This window comes from Chiloscyllium punctatum, chromosome 11 (genome assembly GCF_047496795.1).
Source record: "Chiloscyllium punctatum isolate Juve2018m chromosome 11, sChiPun1.3, whole genome shotgun sequence".
In the NCBI taxonomy this organism is placed as follows: domain Eukaryota; kingdom Metazoa; phylum Chordata; class Chondrichthyes; order Orectolobiformes; family Hemiscylliidae; genus Chiloscyllium; species Chiloscyllium punctatum.
The window spans coordinates 4790489-4812677 of NC_092749.1; the positions used below are offsets into that span (position 1 = coordinate 4790489).

The 22189-nt window shown below is 42.4% G+C and overlaps 1 protein-coding gene across 2 annotated transcripts in view; it reads left to right on the forward strand.

Annotated features, from left to right (window-relative positions):
* The window catches only part of LOC140482693 (immunoglobulin superfamily member 2-like), a 37835-nt gene extending 19307 nt beyond the window's left edge, over positions 1 to 18528 (forward strand). The window contains exons 4-6 of one of the 2 annotated variants that reach the window (XM_072580215.1): positions 1604 to 1948; positions 6338 to 6682; positions 16311 to 18528. In XM_072580215.1, the coding sequence (XP_072436316.1) occupies positions 1604 to 1948; positions 6338 to 6682; positions 16311 to 16489 (869 nt within the window). In that variant the 3' untranslated portion in view covers positions 16490 to 18528. Of the gene's footprint in view, positions 1 to 1603; positions 1949 to 6337; positions 6683 to 12775; positions 15723 to 16310 lie in introns of those variants that run through there. The other variant, XM_072580216.1, reaches the window with a different exon arrangement.
* The last annotated feature ends 3661 nt before the right edge of the window (positions 18529 to 22189 follow it).

Consider the following 22189-nt stretch of genomic DNA (forward strand, 5'->3'; position numbering starts at 1 on the left):
GGGTGGAAGGTGAGCACCAGGGGTGTTCTGTCCTTGTTATGGTTGTAGGGGTGGGGTCTGAGGGCGGAGGTGCAGGATGTAGACGAGATGCATTGGAGGGCATCTTTAACCACCTGGGAAGGGAAATTGCGGTCTCTAAAGAAGGAGGCCATCTGGTGTGTTCTGTGGTGGAACTGGTCCCCCTGGGAGCAGATCTGACGGAGGCGGAGGAATTGGGAATATGGGATGGCATTTTTGCAAGAGGTAGGATGGGAAGAGGTGTAATCCAGGTAGCTGTGGGAGTCGGTGGGTTTGTAAAAAAATGTCAGTGTCAGGTCGGTCGTCATTAATGGAGATTTGGGCCTCCTTCACCGCCGCTCCATCACCACCAGACACCTGGAGGAAGAATGCCTCATCTTCCGCCTCAGAACACTTCAACCCCAGGGCATCAATGTGGACTTCAACAGTTTCCTCATTTCCCCTTCCACCACCTCACCCTAGTTCTAAACTTCCAGCTCAGTAACTGTCCCCATGACTTGTCCGGACTTGTCCTACCTGCCTATCTCCTTTTCCACCTATCCACTCCACCCTCTCCTCCTTGACCTATCACCTTCAATCCCTCCCCCACTCACCCCTTGTATTCTATGCTACTTTCTCCCAACCCCCACCCTCCTCTAGCTTATCTCGCCATGCTTCAGGCTCACTGCCTTTATTCCTGATGAAGGGCTTTTGCCCGAAACATCAATTTCGAAGCTACTTGGATGCTGCCTGAACTGCTGTGCTCTTCCAGCACCACTAATCCAGAATCTGTTTTCCAGCATCTGCAGTCATTATTTTTACCCTATTGACTGTTCAACCTCACCCTTTCCAGAGAGTTCTCCAGTCACTTGATAATTTCACTGACAGTGGGACAAGACAGGTAGTACCATAAATGGGTTCCTTCCTGTGGGTGCAGCAACACGTATCTATTCCTCTGAACATTCAATGCATTGTCATACAGTAAATTCAGTTCAATTCATTTCAATTTTTCAATGAACATCATGAGCGTCTGATATAGCTGGGGTTCCCATGATAATATTGACTCATCTCCCCAGGTGATCATCATTCACTTCCAGGCCCCAGACCAGAATACTTGCTGGAGAGTGAGTTACACAGGGAGGATTGTGAAGAGTCTGGTTCAGGGAAAGGTGATCATTCTGAGGAAAACAGTGAGCAGAATGGGGGGAATGAGGGAGCTTCCCAGAAGAGGCGCAGAACTGAGCGATGGGTGGGTCAGGGAGAAGGGAACAGCATACATGAGAAGTTTGGAGAATCTGATGGAGACAGGTAATGGGGAGAGTCTGAGGCTGGAAGCTATGATCATAGACCTCCCATAATTCAGGCAATGTCACTCTACACTCTGATCCAGATATTCCTCTTTTAATATTTACATTAATAGTTATTAAAGACATTTAATTACTCAAACATGGTTTGTTGATCTGCTTCAACTCCACTGGTTCAATGTTAAACCAGTTCCCTATTTAATTCAGAATGTGTTCCACCTGAGCTATCTCTTTGAACAACTGGCAACACATTGTAACCAGGAGTACTGATTCTGAAATTCTCGATATTTTCTTCCCTAAAGGTGCAAATCCTCCAGTTCTTCTCCAGTCTCCGAGCCTGGAATGGGTTACCGAGGGTCAAACTGCCCATTTACAATGCATCATGAGAAATGCTTCAGTGACAGACACCACTGTTAAATGGTACCATCAAAAAACAGGTTGCTGTAAAGTGCAAATTTTAACACATAGTAAATATGGCTCCACACAATGGAGCCCAGGATTCTCTGAGCGAATCCAGTCTTCCAGAGACCCCTCCAATAACAGCTTTATTTTGACCATTACAAATGTGCAGCCCACTGACGCTGGGGTTTATTACTGCTCAGTGTGGAGAAAGATCTATGGGAGAGGAAGTCAGCTCAATATTATCAGTAAGTACAGTTTTCATAACAATCTCCTCCAACTAAAACCGTTTCCTCAATGAATGAATTGGAGATCAGTTTGTGATTGTCTTGAATTCCCCACATTTTTGTATCCCTAGAGGTCTTGTCATTGGAATTTCATGAACCAATTCGTGAAATTTCATTCTAGACCTCAGATGGAGTGACCACCTGATGGACCTCTGTCCATTCCCCATCATCTGGTACTTGAGCTGAACACTATTTCCTCAATGATACTTTGTCTTTCAAGTAATAACACTCAATGATTGTTTCTGCTTCCATTTCTGAGGAGGCTGTTTGATCAAACCTTCTCAATTCAGGATCAATTTGTTGCATTTCTGCTAAAGAAGATATTCTGAACCTACGACACTCATTCTGTTCATCATCATTATGTTCAATTAAACTTTTGAAAATTAATTTTGTGAACTGAAATTCCAAATCAACATGATCATGCACTATTATTGCATGGTTCTAAATCTATGAACCTGAGATCTAATCACAACACAATGAGGATAAAATCCAGGATGTTCCTCATGTCACATTTCAGGTTATTTCATCTTCAAGATTTGTTCCACAACCCATGGTGAGGCTGATATTCTTGAACCTGTGAGGTCATTCACCAAAACAGAATAATATCCTTCTGTCAGAATATGTTTTACTCCTATCACTGCGACCTCACTACTGCATTAAGCAAGTCACTTTTCAATCCAACCCTGCATAAGCTACTTGAATGTCTCCAATTAATATTTACTCTTTCAATAATTACTCTAGAAGTCAAAGAGGATCATTACGCAGCATCAGGGATTGATTTGCTCCAGTGTCTCTTAAGATCTTTCTTGGTTTACCTCCTTGCTTTAAAGCTGAAGGAAATACTCCCTCAAAACTCAGACCCACCTGTTGCCTCACTCTCTTTGTTCATATTTAAAGACAAATTTTCTAGACTGTCCTGATTTCCCTCTCCATCATTAGTGCATTCAAAGCATTCATGTTTTCTCTGTCCTACATTATGGTTAGAATAGTTACTTACTTTTGTGACATATCTTTTTCTGAAAGTTCTTTTAATATTCCTCTGATTCTAATCTGTTTCCCATTGAACTTCCAGCAATTGTCTTTGGCATATCCTGTCTTACGAAGATGGGAGAATGTTAATTACTATCAATCACTTTTTGGTTCCAGTCTTTCTCCTTTAGTACTTTAACATCCTTCTGTTTGTTCTAGAATATAAGGCTGTAAGACAATATGAAATAGGAACAGGGATAGGCCATTCTGCCCCTCGAGCCTTCTCCACCATTCAATGAGGTTATGGCTGCTCCGATATTTCCACACCCCCTTTCCTGCATTTTCCACATAACTCTTGAAGCCTTGACTGATCAAAAACCTATCTATCGGTATTTTTGCCCTTTCCTGGTAACTCTATCGATCCCAGCCTTAAATATACACAAGGATACTGCCCCCACAGATCTTTGTGGTAAGGAGTTCCAAAGACTCACAACCTTCTGAGAGAAGGATTTCTTCCTCATCTCAATCTTAAATTGGTGCTGCTTTATTCTGAGACTAAGCCCTTTGACACGAGACTGTCCATGAGGGGAACCATCCTCTCAGCATTCACCTGTCAAGCCCCTTAATAATCTGATAGGGTTCAATTAGATCACATCTCATTCTTCCAGTCCTCAGTGAGTAGAGTCCCAACCTGTTTAGCCTTTGTTCAAAAGACAATCCTTCCCTTCCCAAGTATTATCCCAGTGAGCCTTCTCTGAATGGCCTGCAATTAAATGATAACTTTATTTTTAAAAATGATCTCCCCAGCCCCTTCTACAGTTGCAGTAAAAGATCCCTACTCTTACACTCCAATCACCTTTGTAATAAGGGCCAACATTCCTTCCGTTTTCCTGATTATCTGCTGCCTTGTTTGCTAGCTTTCGGAGTTTCATGGACAGATAACCCCAAGACCCGTTGTGGTGCAGCTTTCTGCAGATTTTCTGCATGAAAATAATTCCCTATTCCATGGTTCCCCCTTCAAAAATGGACAGTTGCAGATTTTCCCTACGTTATACTCCCAATGCAATGCCCACTCTCTTAATTTATCGATATTTCTTTATCTCTGTCGCCCACTCTTTTAGGATCCAAACCCTCAGGGCCATGGGAAGTATCTGCCTTTTACCCAGATTACTTACACTGTGGAAACAGACCCTTCGGCCCAACAAGTCCACACCGACCCGCCAAAGCGCAACCCACCCAGACCCATTACCCTTCACCTAACAGTACAGTGTAATTTAGCATAGCCAATTCACCTAACCTGCACACTTTTGGACTGTAGGAGGAAACCGAAGCACACCCACGCAGACAACTCCACACAGTCAGTCGCCTAAGACAGGAATTGAACACGGGTTTCTGGCGCTGTGAGGCAGCAGTGCTAACCACTGTGCCACCGTTTCATCAACAACTGCCTCTCTATTAATGATTATGGTATTTAATTGCTCCCCCGATATTCTTTCGTATTAACGGGACATTTGACACATCTTCCACAGTAAAGACTGATTCAAAGTATCTATTTAACTCCTCAGCCATTCCCCTTTTTACACAGATCCATCTCTATTTTTTCATTTTCTTAGTGGCCTGTGTACAATTTGACTGGTTTCAGCTTTTTTATAGATTTAATGAAGGTCCTAATGTCAGTTTTTTGTGCTATTCACTGGTTTTCCCTCAGTTCATTTTGTTTTATTTTCTCTGTCTTTATTGTCTTTTACGTTCTCAAAAACACAGAGCATGAGACTCCTCTTTGATATCTCTTCCCATCAAGCACCTTCCCCGTTCCTTACCCCAGCCCTCACACACTGGGCCTTGTCATCACATGGGCTGCTACCGCACACAACCCATTATACCCACTAACTGTCCCAATTAGCAATGATCCATTCTCTCAGGCTACCCTCCCTGTATCATGGTGGTGAGGTCAGTTTGCTCATCCTCCCGATAGCCCTCAGTCTCATCTACACAGGGAACAAGAATCGCAAAGCTGTTAGTCAGCTCAAGGACCAAGGCTTCTTCAGCATGACTTCCTAGATCCCTCTACTTCCCTCACTCAGAATCACACCACCCTGTACTGGAGGTATGACAGCCTCCTGAAACAGTATCCAAATAACTTGCGCCCCCTTCCTGATGAGTCAGTGTTTGAAGCTCTGACTCCAGCTCAGCAACCCTGACTCAGAGTTCATCAAAGAACCTACACTTGCTACAGATGAGCTACACTCTGAACCACAATGGCGTCCACCAGCTTCCACATCATGTAGTAAAAGCACATCACCTGGTCCCTCATCTGTATATTATTCGTTTAGTGCTTAGTTTTTATTAAATTTTCGACTCGTCTTTTAGTTTGTAATCTGTCAAGTATTTCTCATATTGATCTTTAATCTAAAATTAACTTGTAAGAGACTGATAAATGAGCAGATATTACCAACCCATGACCTTCAGGTTTTCCTGTGACATCACTCTTTGTTTTGTGTTGGGTCCCTGATCCTGAGCTTCAATTTATCCTGTTAAACAAAAGTGTTAAACAAGTGTTATCCTGTTAAAGTGTTATCCTGTTAAACAAACACTTCTTCCCCTTGGCACTGAATTCTCAAACTGCTTCAAAATCCCAGAGATGTGCATTCAAACGAACTGTGCCTCACTTCGGATGTGATCTCTCCATCACGATCATGTCAAGCACATTGATGTTTCGTGATGATGATTTCCCTTACATTCACATTTATTTTCTGTAGCTGCATGATTAAAATCCACGATCCCTGCTTTCTCACTTGCTAACTCTACAATTGTCCCATTTGATTTCTTTCTTGTCATGGTATTTTTCAATCGATAGATCAGCTTGAAGAATCCAAGTTTCATTATTTTATTTAATGAGGTGGTTTTTCACTGCAGCATAAGCACACAAGATTGCAATTTTGCTTTCAACAAGAAACAGAAATTTATTACATGACAGATATTATGATAAAATAGAATAAAGTAAGTTATTTATGAGTAATACAATTCAATAAAAGTTCAAAGCACATGGAAACTTTAAAAATACCAGCACCATCCCTTCACAGTATTCATCTGGAACTCAATGTATTGGTCACACTGAAGTTTCAACTTCAGATGGACAAGGTGAGTCAGAACAGTTTGCACCAATTCCAATTTTCACTGGTTTTACTTATGAATTAATATTGAAACATTTATTAATAATTCATGCTTTATTTTTGTGAACTCACTTTAAAATGGTTTGTTGCATTGAAATAATTAACCAGACTGTTACACTCTTACAATCTCCTTTCTACTTGAATTTGAATAGGTGGTCATCAGAAATTTCAAACAAATTTTAATTTATTCAGACCTTTCCTCCCAAAGGTGTAAATCCCCCAGTCCTTCTCCAGTCTCCAAGCCTGGAATGTGTCACTGAGGGTCACTCTGCCCAGTTACAGTGCACCATGAGGAATGCTTCAGTGACACACACTGATGTTCACTGGGACCGGGAACGACCAGGGAATAACACAGAGTGGGTTTTAACACATGACGTGAGGAACATCACACAATGGAGCCCAGGATTCACTGAGCGATTCCAATCTACCAGAGATCCCTCCAGTAACAGCTTCATTCTGACCATCACAAACGTGCAGCCTAATGACGCTGGGGTCTATTACTGTAAAGTGTGGGAGGATATTAGTGGGAATGGAACTCGGCTGACAGTAATGGGTAAGTCCTGATTATCTTACAATAATCTTACAGCAAACAGTTCCGCATGGATTTATTGGAGAGGAGAATGTGTTACATTCCTCTGATAGAAAGAGAAAGCAGAGAATTCAATATGAAAATAGAACAGTTACATTGTCTTGTTTTAATCATGGATAGAATGAACTGTTTCACCTCTTGGACCAATTCCTCAATCGCAACATCTTTACCTTTTTTCTGTTTTTCTACTCCTCCATCTCGTTTGTTCTCAGTGTTGTATTTAACATTGTCCTATCTCTGTCTGGTTTTGTTTCATTCATTCTTGGAATGTGTCTATCACTGGCTGTGCTAGCTCTTGTTGTTCATCCTGAATGGCCCTTGAGAAGAAATGTCTTCACCCAGAGAGCGGTGACAATGAAGACTGTGACAATAAAGCTAATGCAATTCAATACTGGCTCCTTATGCACCACTGCTGTCCACTTCCCTTTATCCTCACTGTCACCTCAATCATGCAAAGATAACCATGTAAGTTATTAGCCACCTTTCCTGCGTGATGTCACTGGAGTACATTAATTTCTATTGATCAGATTTGTGAGATTAATCTTTGTGAAGCATCACACTTACTGGGTTCCTTCATTAGCTTTGGGCTTTATTGTCTATGTACCTCACAGTCTACACAGACTAACAAACCCCCAGGGCAGGTGAATATGTCGAGCAAATAGACAGTCTATGGTTAATAGTGAATTTCTATTTGGCTTCACAGTCACATTCATTCCTTTTCTATATAGAAGCCTCCAGCTGCTCTCAGTATTCACACAGTGCTTAGTGAACCCTTCAGCAAAAACCTCTGAAAGAGCAAATTCAGTATAATTCTCCGCTGATCTGCAATTTGATTTGACTCATTGTACCTCCCGTGATGATTGTAAAGCCATCTTTATCACATAGCTCAAATAATCAGTAAAATGTTTTTGGTTTTTTTTATTGTGGCCTGTTAAAGTGCTGTACAGCTGCAACATAACAAACCTGGCCCTTCAGTCTAACAAGTCCACATCAACCCTCCAAAGAGAATTCCACCAAACTCATTCCCCATTTTTCTTCATTTACCCCAATTAATGCACATAATTTACACATCCCTGAACACGATGGGAAATTTAGCATGGCCAATTCACCTAATCTGCACATCTTTGATTTGCAGGCAGAAACTAGAGCATCTGGGGAAACCCACAAAGACAAGGGGAGAATGTGCAAACTCCACACAGACTGTGGTCCCAGGCTGGAATTGTACAGGGTCACTGATGCAACAGTACCAACCATTGAGCCACTATGCTGCCTGGTGCAGCTTATATACTGTGCCACAACCGAAAATTGCAAGCACCCAAATGCCTTCTTTGCTACCCTATTATCTGCCCAGCCACCTTTCGGGATCTGCACATCGAGATCACTCTATTCATCTCAATTTCCTAATATCCTCCGATTCGTTAAGTACTCCCTTGTCTTGTTATTTCTTTCAAAGTGCATCATCTCACATTTTTCAGGATTAAATTATATCTAATACTAATCTTTCCTCCTTTCATTCGCCCTGCCTTGCATCTGACACGTTTTTCTCTCATTCTCTCATTTTCCCTGCCTCCCTTCCTCTATTTTATTTCTGGTATACACGGTCCCTGCTTGCCTTTTCTTGCTCTTTACTCTGTCACTTGCTTGTTTTCTTTCTATCTCTCAATCTATCTTGCTTTTAATTCTCTGCCTGTGGTCCTCTTTCTGTCTCCCACTATTTCTGATTAGTTTTCAAATTCTCTCTTTTTGTAAAATATCATACCACTTCTAATTTCTATATCCCTCTGTCCCACTTGCCCCTTCTTTGTCTATTTCTCTGGCCTCCTCATTCTCTCTCCTTCTCTCAGTATCCCTCGCTCTATTCTTTTCCCTTTAGAAATGCAGCTAGCAGTTCCCGTTCAAACAAATGTTTTTCCACATGATTGCCAATTCTATTCCATAGTTGTTTCACTGGTAATCACTGACTGGTCCATAATAACTGTGCTTAATTTTATAACCTTTTGTCAAAAGGGGCAGAGTGTTTGCAAGTTTCCATTCTTTTGGTTCCTCTCCTGAGTTAAGGGAGGACCGAGCGATAAAGGCCAATGTCTCTACAGTCTCCCCTTCCCTTTCATTGAGTATGACTGGATATATCACATCCGGTCCTGGTATCTTGTCAACATGAAGAAACAATAGTTTATCCAATAACTTCTCGTCATCAATTCTTAACCCTTTATCACCTGCTTTGTCACCATGTGTTGTGACAATGCTGTAAGACATCACCTGAAGGAAGCTGTGTGCTGAATAGGCACATCAGTTTGAGATGGGCGAAACGACAAGTGAATACAAATATATAACCATACAGCTTCTTTCCGGGAAAACAATTACAATCAGACTATACGTCTCTCAATGGCGAGTACTATACCCAGCAGGCCTCGGGGTTAAGGTAATTCCCAGTTCGCAAGCCAGAACAGTGTAATGCGCAGGCGCACAGTCGAAGACCGAGCCATGAACGGTGGAGCATGCGCATCATATGTGTATTGCGTTGCCGCTGATAGAGATTTGTTTCCAGTCTCTGGGTCTTTTGGAATGAAGCGACAAGAAAGGCCTGAGGGGGCGGGGCAGCTCGAGGTGAGGAGAGGCTTCCTTAACATGTTATGTCTTCTGCAGAGCTTTGTAGGACCGATGTCTGCAACAGAAAATAGGAGATGGAGGTGTTATCTTGTTTTTTGGAGTCGAAAGCTGCATTGTTGTATTCATTCACAAGGTCAGAAGTCACACAACATCAGATTATAGTGCAGCAGCTTTATTTGAAATTACAAGCTTTTGGAATGTAGTCCCTTCTTCTGGTGAAGTGTCTCTCATGTCTTTCTGAAATCTTTCTCCTTTCACCTTAAAAATGTGCCCCCGAGTTTTGAACACCTCCTCCCATCCCCACCCCAGGGACATCACCCAGGCTTTTCATCTGGCCTTCACCCCTCATGATATAATAAACATCTGTAAGGTCACTCTTAACCACCAATGCTCCAAGCTATTTTTTTCATAACTCAAACCCTTCATTCCTGGCAACATGCTGGAAATCTTTTCTCAACCTTCTCCAATTTAACAATTTTCTTCCAATAGCAGGGCGACCAGAATTGACCATAAGACCATAAGACATAGGAGTGGAAGTAAGGCCATTCGGCCCATCGAGTCCACTCCGCCATTCAATCATGGCTGATGCGCATTTCAGCTCCACTTGCCAGCGTTCTCCCCGTAGCCCTTAATTCCTCTAGACAACAAGAACCTATCAATCTCGGCCTTGAAGACATTTAGCGTCCTGGCTTCCACTGCACTCCGTGGCAATGAATTCCACAGGCCCACCACTCTCTGGCTGAAGAAATGTCTCCGCATTTCCGTTCTGAAATGACCCCCTCTAATTCTAAGGCTGTGTCCACGGGTCCTAGTCTCCTCGCCTAACAGAAACAATTTTCTAGCATCCACCTTTTCAAAGCCATGTATTATTTTGTACGTCTCTATTAGATCTCCCCTTAATCTTCTAAACTCCAACGAATACAATCCCAGTATCCTCAGCCGTTCCTCATATGCTAGACCTGTCATTCCAGGGATCATCCGTGTGAATCTCCGCTGGACACGTTCCAGTGCCAGTATGTCCTTCCTGAGGTGTGGGGACCAAAACTGGACACAGTACTCCAAATGGGGCCTAACCAGAGCTTTATAAAGTCTTAGTAGTACATCTCTGCTTTTATATTCCAACCCTCTTGAGATAAGAGACAACATTGCATTCGCTTTCTTAATCACAGACTCAACCTGCATGTTTACCTTTAGAGAATCCTCGACTAGCACTCCCAGATCCCTTTGTGCTTTGGCTTTATTAAGTTTCTCACCATTTAGAAAGTAGTCCATTCCTATATTCTTTTTGCCAAAGTGCAAGACCTCGCACTTGCTCACGTTAAATTCCATCAGCCATTTCCTGGACCACTCTCCCAACCTGTCTAGATCCTTCTGTAGCCTCCCCACTTCCTCAGTACTACCTGCCTGTCTACCTAACTTTGTATCATCGGCAAACTTCGCTAGAATGCCCCCGGTTCCCTCATCCAAATCATTAATATATAATGCGAACAGCTGTGGCCCCAGCACCGAACCCTGCGGGACACCGCTCGTCACCGGCTGCCATTCTGAAAAAGAACCTTTTATCCCAACTCTCTGCCTTCTGTTAGATAGCCAATCCTCAATCCATCCCAGCAGCTCACCTCGAACACCATGGGCCCTCACCTTGCTCAGCAGTCTCCCGTGTGGCACCTTATCAAAGGCCTTTTGAAAGTCCAGATAGACCACATCCACTGGGTTCCCCTGGTCTAACCTACTTGTTACCTCTTCAAAAAATTCCAACAGGTTTGTCAGGCATGACCTCCCTTTACTAAATCCATGTTGACTTGTTCTAATCAGACTCTGCTCTTCCAAGAATTTAGAAACCTCATCCTTAATGATGGATTCTAGAATTTTACCAACAACCCGAGGTTAAGCTGATTGGCCTATAATTTTCCATCTTTTGCCTTGATCCTTTCTTGAACAAGGGGGTTACTACAGCCATCTTCCAATCGTCCGGGACCTTTCCTGACTCCAGTGACTCTTGAAAGATCTCAACCAATGCCTCTGCTATTTCCTCAGCAACCTCTCTCAGAACTCTAGGGTGTATCCCATCGGGGCCAGGAGATTTATCAATTTTAAGACTTTTTAACTTTTCTAGCACTATCTCTTTCGTAATGGCAACCATACTCAACTCAGCCTCGTGACACCCTTTAATTTTTGGGATATTACTCCTGTCTTCCACTGTGAAAACTGACGCAAAGTACTTGTTAAGTTCTCCTGCTATTTCCTTATCTCCCATCACTAGGCTCCCTGCATCAGTTTGAAGTGGCCCAATGTCTACTTTTGCCTGTCGTTTGTTTCTTATGTACTGAAAGAAACTTTTACTATTATTTCTAATATTACTGGCTAGCCTACCTTCATATTTGATCCTCTCATTTCTTATTACACTCTTTGTTATCCTCTGTTTGCTTTTGTATCCTTCCCAATCTTCTGATTTCCCACTGTTCTTAGCCACTTTATAGGATCTCTCTTTTTCTTTAATACATTTCCTGACTTCCTTTGTCAGCCAAGGTTGTCTAATCCCTCCCCGGTTAATCTTTCTTTTCTTGGGAATGAACCTCTGTACAGTGTCCTCAATTATACCTACAAACTCCTGCCATTTTTGCTCTAGTGTCTTCCCGGTTAGCCTCTGCTTCCAGTCTATTTTAGTCAGTTCCTCTCTCATGCCCTCATAATTACCTTTATTCAACTGTAACACCATTACATCAGATTTCGCCTTCTCCCTTTCAAACTCCAGACTGAACTCTACCATATTATGGTCGCTACTTCCTAAGGGTTCCCTTACTTTAAGATCTTTTATAGAGTCTGGTTCATTGCAAAGCACTAGGTCCAGAATAGCCTGCTCTCTTGTGGGCTCCATGACTAGCTGTTCCAAAAAGCCATCCTGTAAGCATTCCATGAATTCCCTTTCTTTAGATCCACTAGCAAACAGTGCTCCAGAAGAGGCCCTGTTTGAGGGTCGATGGGGGTGGTAGTATTTATTGCAGATAAAGTGGCAGCATGGGGATGAAGGAGATGCAACAAGTAATTGACTGATCTGAAGTGGGGACCAGTTTTCTGTGACAAGGCTGTGTGCCTGTCAATGACTATTTGATTGCTGGCACTTCACCTGATGTAGGAGCAGCGCTCTGAAAACTTGTGATTTCAAATAAACCTGTTGGACTATAGTCTGATGTTGTGTGACTTCTGACTATGCCCACCCCAGTCTAACACTGGCAGCTCCATGTCATTGCTGGCTGAACAGCTTGTGAACGTGAATGGCTATATCCAGAAGTCATCGGATCTCTGGAAATTAAGGTGGAGGCTTTTTTGCTGCAATATAGGCTATCTAAATCCAAAGAAAGCCAGTTTATTTTCTCTTAACAGCTGCTGCAAACTATTGCTTTTAATCAGAATTTGTAAATCAGTCATTCTTTGCTTCCTCCAAAGAAGTTGAAAACACCCAAAAACAGAGAGAAAGATATTAACAAACAACAAATCCTGATGAACAAAATACCATCTCAATGAATCCTCTGGGCATGGACCATTAAACAGATTTGAACAAATTTCTGAATTGTTAAGTTATGGTAAAGAAAGCTGCAGATCATGTTAAGTTTCATTTATTTGTCAAATGTGAAGATGCCATTTTGAAACTACTGTTGCATCCTTGACTCCATTACATCAATTCCGCACTCTGACACTCCCAGTCTCTTCTCTCCTTTAAGTCTTCTGTTTTCTCTCAAATATTACTGTTTTCTCAAAAACAATAATTTCCAGCATCATAACTTACATGTAGAATAATGTAACATTCACACACTGAGACCATTCAGTTCATCAAGCTTGCAATGTTGCACAATAATTATCTCAGAGTAAAATCTCTCAAGGAGTTTTAGAAGGTCCACTTGAGTAACAGATATATTCTGCCAGTTACCTAAAACTGTAATGGTCTGGGAAACCATTATCAATGAGAGGAAATCATTCTGGACCAGCATATCATGAAATGAAGCTCACAGGTAAAGGAAACATTTTGCTTTCATTATAACACATTACTTCTTCATCCATCCCAGAAATCCTCAGTTACAGGAAGCAGTTGAGGCCAAAACACTGAATGCTGTCAACAAGGAGTTAGATATAGTCCTGTAAGCTAAAGGGATCAAAGCGTATGGAAAGAAAGAAGGAACAGGGGACTGTGTTGGATGATCCATCATGTTTATGTTGATGGTGGTGCAGGCACAATGGGCTGAATGGCCTACTCCAGCTCCTGTTTTCTATGTATTGAGAAAGTGATGATGAGCTGCCTTCCTGAACTGCTGTCGTCCATTTGGTGTTGGGACATTTGATCCAATGACATTGAAGGAATAAGGATGATATATTTCCAAGTCTGGATGGTGTGTGTGCCTTGGAGAGCAACCTGAAGGAGGTGATGTCCCATGTATCTGCTGTCCTTGTCCTTTCAGATGGGAGAGGCTGTGGGTTCAGAAGCCCCTGCTGGAGGAGCCTTGTGAGTTACTGAAGGGCATCATGTAGATGGTACAGACTGTCCATCATTTTTAAAAGTGTTAGCTGTGGTGCCAATCAAGTGGGCTGCTTTGTCCTGGATGGTGTGAATCTTCTTGAATGTTGTTGGAGCTACACTCATCCAGGCAATTGAGAGGAATTCCATCATATTCCTGCCTTCTGCTTTGTAGAAACAGGGTGGACAAGCTGTGGGACTCAGTGTGCAGATTCCACCTGCTCTTGGAGCCACAATATTTATTAAACTGATCTGTGTAATGGACAGTTATTATGGAGTCCCAAAGAACTCATTTACTTCAGTTTCTGATGGGATGTAGGCATCGCTGGCAAAGACTACATTTGTTCCTCATCCCCAATTTCCCTCAAACTGAGTCACTTTGCTGTTTATTTTAGAGGGCAATAAGAGCAATCTACATCTCTGTGGGTCTGGAGTCACCTGAAGGCCAGACCAGGTAAGGATAGTAGATTTCCTTCCCTGAAGGACATTAGTGAACCAGATGGATTTTTACAACAATTGATCGGAACATTGGATTAATGTGGAATTTTCTGAATATAACTCCATCAACCTGTATTTATTTTGATTAATAGCGATTTGAAAGTTTGAGAGAACACCAAAGAACTTGTTTTCTGGAAATGTGTTGTATTCCATTGACATTCACTTTCATGAGCCAACTTCACATTCAACTGGACCGTGGCTGATCTGTACCTCAGTGTCATTTAAACTAAAGGTTAAATTGGTTTCTGTTGTAACCCATTAAGATGGGACAAATTGAGGACTCTGGGTCTGTACTCAATGGAGTTTAGAAGAAGTGGGGTGAGATCTGACTGAAATATCCAGAAAACTGAGTGGCCTGGATAAAGTGGATGTGGAGAACAGGTTTTCCCCAGTATGAGAGACTAGGGCCCAAGGACACAGCCTCAGAGTGAAGGGATGTTCTTTTATAATTCAGATGAGGAGGAATTTCTTCACCCAGGGGTGGTGAACCTGTGGAACCCATCACCACAGAAGACTGTAGAGGCCACGTCACTGAGTGTATTTAAGACAGAGATAGATAGGTGCTGTATTGTAAGGACATTAAATGTTCCAGGGAGAGGGAAGAAGAATGAGGCTGAAAAAAAGTCATTTGTGATCAAATTCTGCAACAGACTCAATAGCCTGAATGGCCCAATTTTGTTCCCATATCTTGCAAACTCATGGTCTTGAGGTTTTAAATGGAAAATTTCAAACTCTCAGCTCTCAAATCTTTGGGCCATCATTTCCCAGAACCTTCTGCAGCTCCTGTTCTGCTCAATGGCACTCCCACCTCCACCTCTGATGCACTTGGCTCTTCCACACACCTGCCCTGATTACTCCCCTTCTTATGATCCTCATTCATTCCCTTAGTCAAAGCGATACAGGCAGAGGGACACAGGAACAGGAGTAGGCCATTAAGCCCACCAAGTCTGGTCCACCACTCAGTTAAATGGCACTTGAATACACTTTTTCCAAATACCTTAATGGAAATCATCTCTGGAAAACTTTAATTTCAGTCTTGAATGTTCCCAGTGCCTGAGTCTCCACAGTTCTCTGGGGAATGTATGCTACTGGGATTTCAACCAAGCCTTTGACAAGGCTCACTGTGGGATACTGTGGGATAGTGGGTGGCACTGTGGCACAGTGGTTAGCACTGCTGCCTCACAGCGCCAGAGACCCGGGTTCAATTCCCGCCTCAGGCGACTGACTGTGCAAACTCCGCACATTCTCCCCGTGTCTGCGTGGGTTTCCTCCGGGTACTCCTGTTTCCTCCCACAGTTCAAAGATGTGCAGGTCAGGTGAATTGGCCATGCTAAATTGTCCGTAGTGTTAGGTGAAGGGGTAAATGTAGGGGTATGGATGGGTTGTGCTTCGGTGGGTTGGTGTGGACTTGTTGGGCCAAAGGGCCTGTTTCCACACTGTAAAGTAATCTAATCTAATACTGATAGTGAAAGTAAAAGCTGATGGGATCCAGGGTCACTGGCAAGTTGGATCCAAAATAGGTTCTCACCCGCAACAGTGGGTGGTGGTAGAGGCTGTTTGTGTGACTGGAGGCCACTGTCCAGTGGTGTACCACAGGGATCAGTGCTGGGTCCCTTATTATTCATGCTAGATATAAACAATACAGCTCTGAGTGTGGAGGGTGGTAAGTAAGTTTGCAGATGACAGAAACATTGACCAAGTGCTTGAGAGTGAGGAGGATGGTCTTAGATTGCAGGAGGATAAAAATGGATTGGTCAGATGGACAGATCAGTGGCAGCTTGAATTAAACCCTGATATCTGTGAGGGGATGAACTTTGAAGAAGTAACAAGACAAGCAGGTACTCACAAGTGGGAAGAAATGAAGAAGCCGAGGAACAGAGAGGTGGAGCAATTGAAAATGGGGGATTTGTTGTCAGATGCAGATTACTGACTGACCTCAGTGTTTTTAAAGTGATCTTTATTTTCCATTTCTAGGTTCTGTGTTGAATCCAGCGGTAGTACAGTTTCCAACAGTTCAGAGTGTCAGAGAGGGTCAGACAGTGAGAATGACAGTGCACCATCAAGAACAGCAAACTGCACGAAGTGATCAGTCATTGGTAACAACAGTGCCCCAGGAAAAGAAAAGACAAGATGATGACTCATTCCAGAAATAATTCACCAGGAAACTCCTCCAGCTTTCCTGCTTTATTTCAACATTCCAGAGAGCCCTCCTAGAACAGTCTCATTCTGACCATTACAAGCGTACAGCCCAGTGACACTGCTGTCTCTACTTGCAATGTGTGGGGCTATATCCATTCAATTACTGTCCCTCAATGTAATATATCAGGCCATAAGATATAAGGGGCAGAGTTAGGCCATTTGGCCCATCGAGCTTGCTCTGTAATTCAATCACTGCAGATATGCTTTTGAAACTCATTCTCCTGGTCACTCTAAATAACCTTTGCCCCCCTTACTGATCCAGAACCTATCTATCTTGGTCTTAAATACACTCAATGACTTGGCCACTGCAGCCCTCGGCATATTGAATTCAACAGATTCGTCGCCCTCTAGCTGATGAAATTCCTCCTCATCTCAGCTTCCATTGTGGAATGTCACCCAGACTAATATCTCCCCATGTGACTCTATGTGAGAAAGCCTGGAAAGTTTTCCTATGTTAAAGGCACTATATAACTGAATATTATTGCTATTTAATCAGGTTGAGCCAATCCACACATCAGCATCTACATTTTGACCTAATATAGCTTTCAGATGTTGCAGTCAGAGACTGGCAAATGACATCATGAACAATAGGGATCCACAGTTACTGTGGTCTGGGTATGTTTTGTTCTTGTTTATATCTTTGTCAATCATCACTGACAGAGTGAGTTCAGCAGATATTTTAAATTGCACTTGATTTTACTGATATAACCAGTTTCTGAATAAAAATCTAATTATCTGACCATTAAACTGTGTGTCTGTGTTCTTCAGCTAATTAATTTAAAAAGTCTTATCAGGAGCTGCTGACAGCTTGTGTACATTTGAGGTGACAAAGTTTTCCCCTCCCACATCACCCTAACCCACTGTGTATTCATGTGTTATCAACAACTGCCTTGGAATTAACAGCAACAGAAATAACAAATGGTTCGAGCCATTTGTTTGAGAGAGGCTGCTGCCCTTGAGAAGTGTAACCAATGTCAGTGTCGGGGCTGTGGCACGCTGGCAGTAGACCTCAAGGTCAGGTACCACCCTGTGGTACAGCACACCCCCACAGGTTGCTGAGAAATAATTTCAACAGTATCTGTATAAGAGTTGGCTCCATATTTAACACATGCTGTGTTCTGCTTGGTGATCTCTGGCTAAGGCCACAATGATTGGCCATGGGTTAATCACACATTGTTATCCCTGAATCTATTTTCGGGGATTGTCAAGATTAACCCATCCCATTTGTCCAACATCCCCTCCCCTTTCAGACTCTGCTTCAGACCAAACCATTTGATTGAGTTTCTGAAACAGAGTCACACTGGGCTGGAAATAGTAACTCTGTTTCTCTCCCCAAAGATACTGCCAGACCTTCTGAGTTTCTCCAGCAATTTCAGTTTTTTAGTTTTTTTTGTTTTATTGTCTTGAGGTTACATTTCTTGATTGGTGACAAAATTTGTCCACTTTCCCAATTTTGAAAAGTTTTGCCATCATTTTACTGAGTACACACTGCTACATAAATGGCAATAGTTACAAAGAAGAGGGGTTTGGGCCCATTGTTTTTTTAATAAGTGTTTTTACCGTTCACAGGGTTGCAGCAAATGCGTGAATTCTCAAATTTAGGTGACTTGATTGTGAGGAACTTGTATTGAATAAGTAATTAACATCACTCCTGAAATAAACCTCATGAAACCACATTTAGAAATCCAGCCAGCAATATCCTTCCTCAGAAGAGAGCAGCCATTGGTTTATTGTCCATGCCTCTCCTTTCCTGACACTTTAACTTCTTTACCTCCTGAGAAATAAGACATTACAGAAGATGCGGTTGGCTGGGACACCTTGTGTTTCAATGTATTAGCTGGACATACAATAAACTGTGTGGAGAAACAGGGTTGTCACTCTGTTGAGATGATCAGTGGAACTGTATTTGCTATGACCCTGTCCCTTTGTGTTACAATGAGTAAGTGTTTGCTTTAGAGAATTTTAACCTGTTATAAAAGACATTTTCATTTACTATAAATTCTTTTTTCTGTGATCCTGCACCACTAGCTAAGTGATGAAGAAGCAGCGCTCCAGAAACTTGTACTTCCAAATAAACCTGTTGGACTATAACCTGGTGTTGTGTGATTTTTAACTTCCATTAGTTATCCAATGCTTTATCCATGCAGATACATTACCTTCATCACCATAGGCTCTTAGTAAGTAGCCTAATGTGTGGGACTGAACAAATGCTGGAATAAAATCTTTAGATATTACATCCACTGCTTCCTCCTTTCCTAAAGGTAAAATACTGCAGATGATGGAAACCTGAAGCAAACACAGAGAATGCTGAAGAAGCTCAGTAAGTCTGGCAGTATCTGTCGAGAGAGAAACATAGTGAACATATCATGTTTGATCTGACTCTTCTTCACAACTCTATGTTTGCCTGAAATTGGGCCATTATTTCAGTCATTTTGTTCTGAATGCTGTGTGCAGAAAAGTAAATAGTCATTAGTTTTGCCTTTTTAACATTATTTCACTTGGTGACCCTATTCACTGCTGTTTTGCTGTGTTTGTATCCTCTGTCTGTTCCTGTCCCACACTGGGTAATGTAGCTGCTGTCTCCTCTTGCTTTGTCAGTCCCCAGCCCCTTTCTCCTGAACCCTGCCCCCTTCTAACTATTTGATAACCCACTCTACAGCCCTAGTTATTAATTCATCAGGACACTCATCCCAGTAGGGTGAAATGAAGCCTGCCACGGAAGAACAGCTCCCTTTTACCCCAGTACCACAATAACCTCTCATTTATCCACATTATCCTGTCTCTGCCATGCATATGCCCACTCACCCACCTCTCCAACTCAAACTGAAGCTTGTGTGCATCCTCCTAACTAGCTCACCCTCCCACCCAGCATTGTGTCATTTGAAAATCTGGAGTTAATATGTTTAGTTCCCTCATCAAAATCATTATTTTTTATTATGAATAGCTGGGGTGTGGGCATTGATCCCTGCAGTATCCCACTGGCTGCCATTCAGAAAAAAAAAACACTCAATTACTCCTACTCTTATTTCCTGTCTGTTAATCAGTTCTTTTATTCAGATCACTAAACTAACTCAAAAATTTATGTGCTCTAATTTTACATTAATCTCTTTTGTGGGACTTTCTCAAAAGCTTTCTGAAGTTCAAATAAACAACATCGCCATCATCAACGCTGTGAGACACATCAACAAAGAATTCCAGTGGACTTGTCAAGCTTGATTTTCCTGTCACAATAGGCAGAAGTGGGTCGTGCAAATGCTGGAGAATAGTGTCAAGATTAGAGTGGTGCTGGAAGATTAGAATAGTCCGAGGATGCTGCCTGGCCTGCTGTGCTTTTCTAACACCACTCTAATCTTCTCTGTCACAACGCCCTGCTGACTCAATTTTCCAAATGCTCAATGAATCTTTTTACAATAGGTTCAAGCATTTTCCCCATGATCAATGTCAGACTGACTGCTCGATAATACTTTCTTTTCTCACTGCCTCCCTTTATTACACAGTGGGGTTACATTAGCTAGCCTTATATCTCCAGGGACTGTTCTGGAGTTTGTATTACCTTGGAAGATGACCAAGGATATGGGACAGGTGCAGGAAATTGGGATTACAATGCCTTTATTGGTAGTTATTGTCAGTGCAGCATCAACAGCATGAAGGGCCTTTTCTGCAATGTATGACTCTACGACTTGATCACCAATGAATCCACTGTTATCACAGAAACTTCGTTAAGTGCACTGTAATTGCCAGCCTGCAATCCCAGAAATTTCCCCAACGTCATTTCTCTATCATCCTGATCTCCTTCAGTTTCTTCCTCTCGCTAAACCCTGGGTTTCTGAATATTTCTGATATTTTGCTTGTGTCCTTTGTGAACACAGAATCAAAGTTTATATTTTGTTGGTCAGCCACTTTTTGTTCCCCATTATAAATTCCTTCATGGAGGTCCCTGACAGTCTCCAACAATCTTTTTCCCTTCCTTTCCTTCAGAAACCTTTACGGTCAGTTTGTATGTTCCCCTCAAGCTTACTCTCATGCATCATTTCCTCTTCCTTAATCAATCATTAATCAATCACTTGTCAGGGCTGTTGTTTCTCAAACTAATTTGCTTGCCTCGTCCTTGGATCACATATTATCTCTAATTTCCCGTGTAAGCCATGGTTCAGCCCTTTTCCTGTTTTCCTTTTGTGTCAGGCAGCAGGAGCTGTGTGTGTAGGTTTCTGATATTCAGTCAGGAATTTTCTGGTTTTTAAGTGGGTTCAAACCTCCTCCAGATCCCTGGTTGCAGACACTGGACTTATTGAGGAAATCTGAAATGAAGAAGGCAGCAGACAGGTGTTTCAGGGAAAACTAATCTCTGCTTATTTACAATACAAAAAGTAAGTCTAATATAAGAAATACAGGTTAATGCAATGAACAGGAAAATTGACACAATCAATTCTACAGACAGAAATAATGCTGTTAATTACACAATTAGCTAGATTAAATATTATTATAATTTAATAACAACAGTATTAATCATACAAACTTTAATCAAAGTTAAAAATCACACAACACCAGATTATAGTCCAACAGGTTTAATTGAAAGCACTAGCTTTCAGAGTGCTGCTCCTTCATCAGGTCATTGTGGAGTATGAAGGAGCAGTGCTCTGAAAGCTAGTGCTTTCAATTAAACCTGTTGGACTATAATCTGGTGTTTTGTGATTTTTAATTTTGTACACCCCAGTCCAACACTGGCATCTCCAAATCAAAACTTTTATCAGACTTCCTACAACTGGGGTGGCATGGTGGCTCAGTGGTTAGCACTGCTGCCTCACAACACCAGGGCCCCAGGTTTAATTCCAGCCTCGGGTGACAGTCTGTGGAATTTGTACATTCTCCCTGTATCTGCGTGGGTTTCCTCTGGGTGCTCTGGTTTCCTCCCACAGTCCAACGATGTGCAGGTCAGGTGAATTGGTCATGCTAAATTGGCCATAGTGTTAGGTGCATTAGTCAGAGGGTCTGGGTGGATTACCCTTCAGAGGGTCGGACTGGTTGGGCCAAAGGGCCTGTTTCCACACTGTAGGGAATCTAACCTAATCTAATACACTGACATCTCCCAGTTTCCCCTCCCTGCTGGTTCAGTCAGAAACCTGATGGTCATGGGAGTTTCAGCTCACCGCTGAGGAAAATACTGTTTTGATGTACTGCTGGCTGTTCCTGTTTGCTGTGCCCGGAGCCTGGGTGAAGACTGTAGACTGCAAAAGCCTCTCAGTTTGAGTTGAATCTGCTGATGCAGTACGGTGGGTAGTGGGTCTATCGGGGCTTGGTTTTCTTTCCTTTCTGCTGGTTTTCTGGGCCTGGGTTTCACCTCAGGATGTATCTGAGGCCTTGTGGTGTCAGTTGGGTCTGTGGTTTTTGGGATTTGCTAGTCGTCATTGGTCACTGTTGGTTCCCCTAGTTCGGAACAGGCCTGTGTCAGTTGCTCTTGAAATGAGCTGTTGGAATTCTTCTTCTGGAAATAGCTCTTTGGAACATTTCCGGGGGTAGCTTCTGGGATCTGTCCTGGGGATCTCTCTCAGGGATGGCTGTCTTAGGTAAGGTCTGGACTTGCAATTATACTAATTGTGAGCCCTTTACCTTCACGCCAAATCTGTGCTTTCTGGTGTTTCTTTTGAAATCAGTTG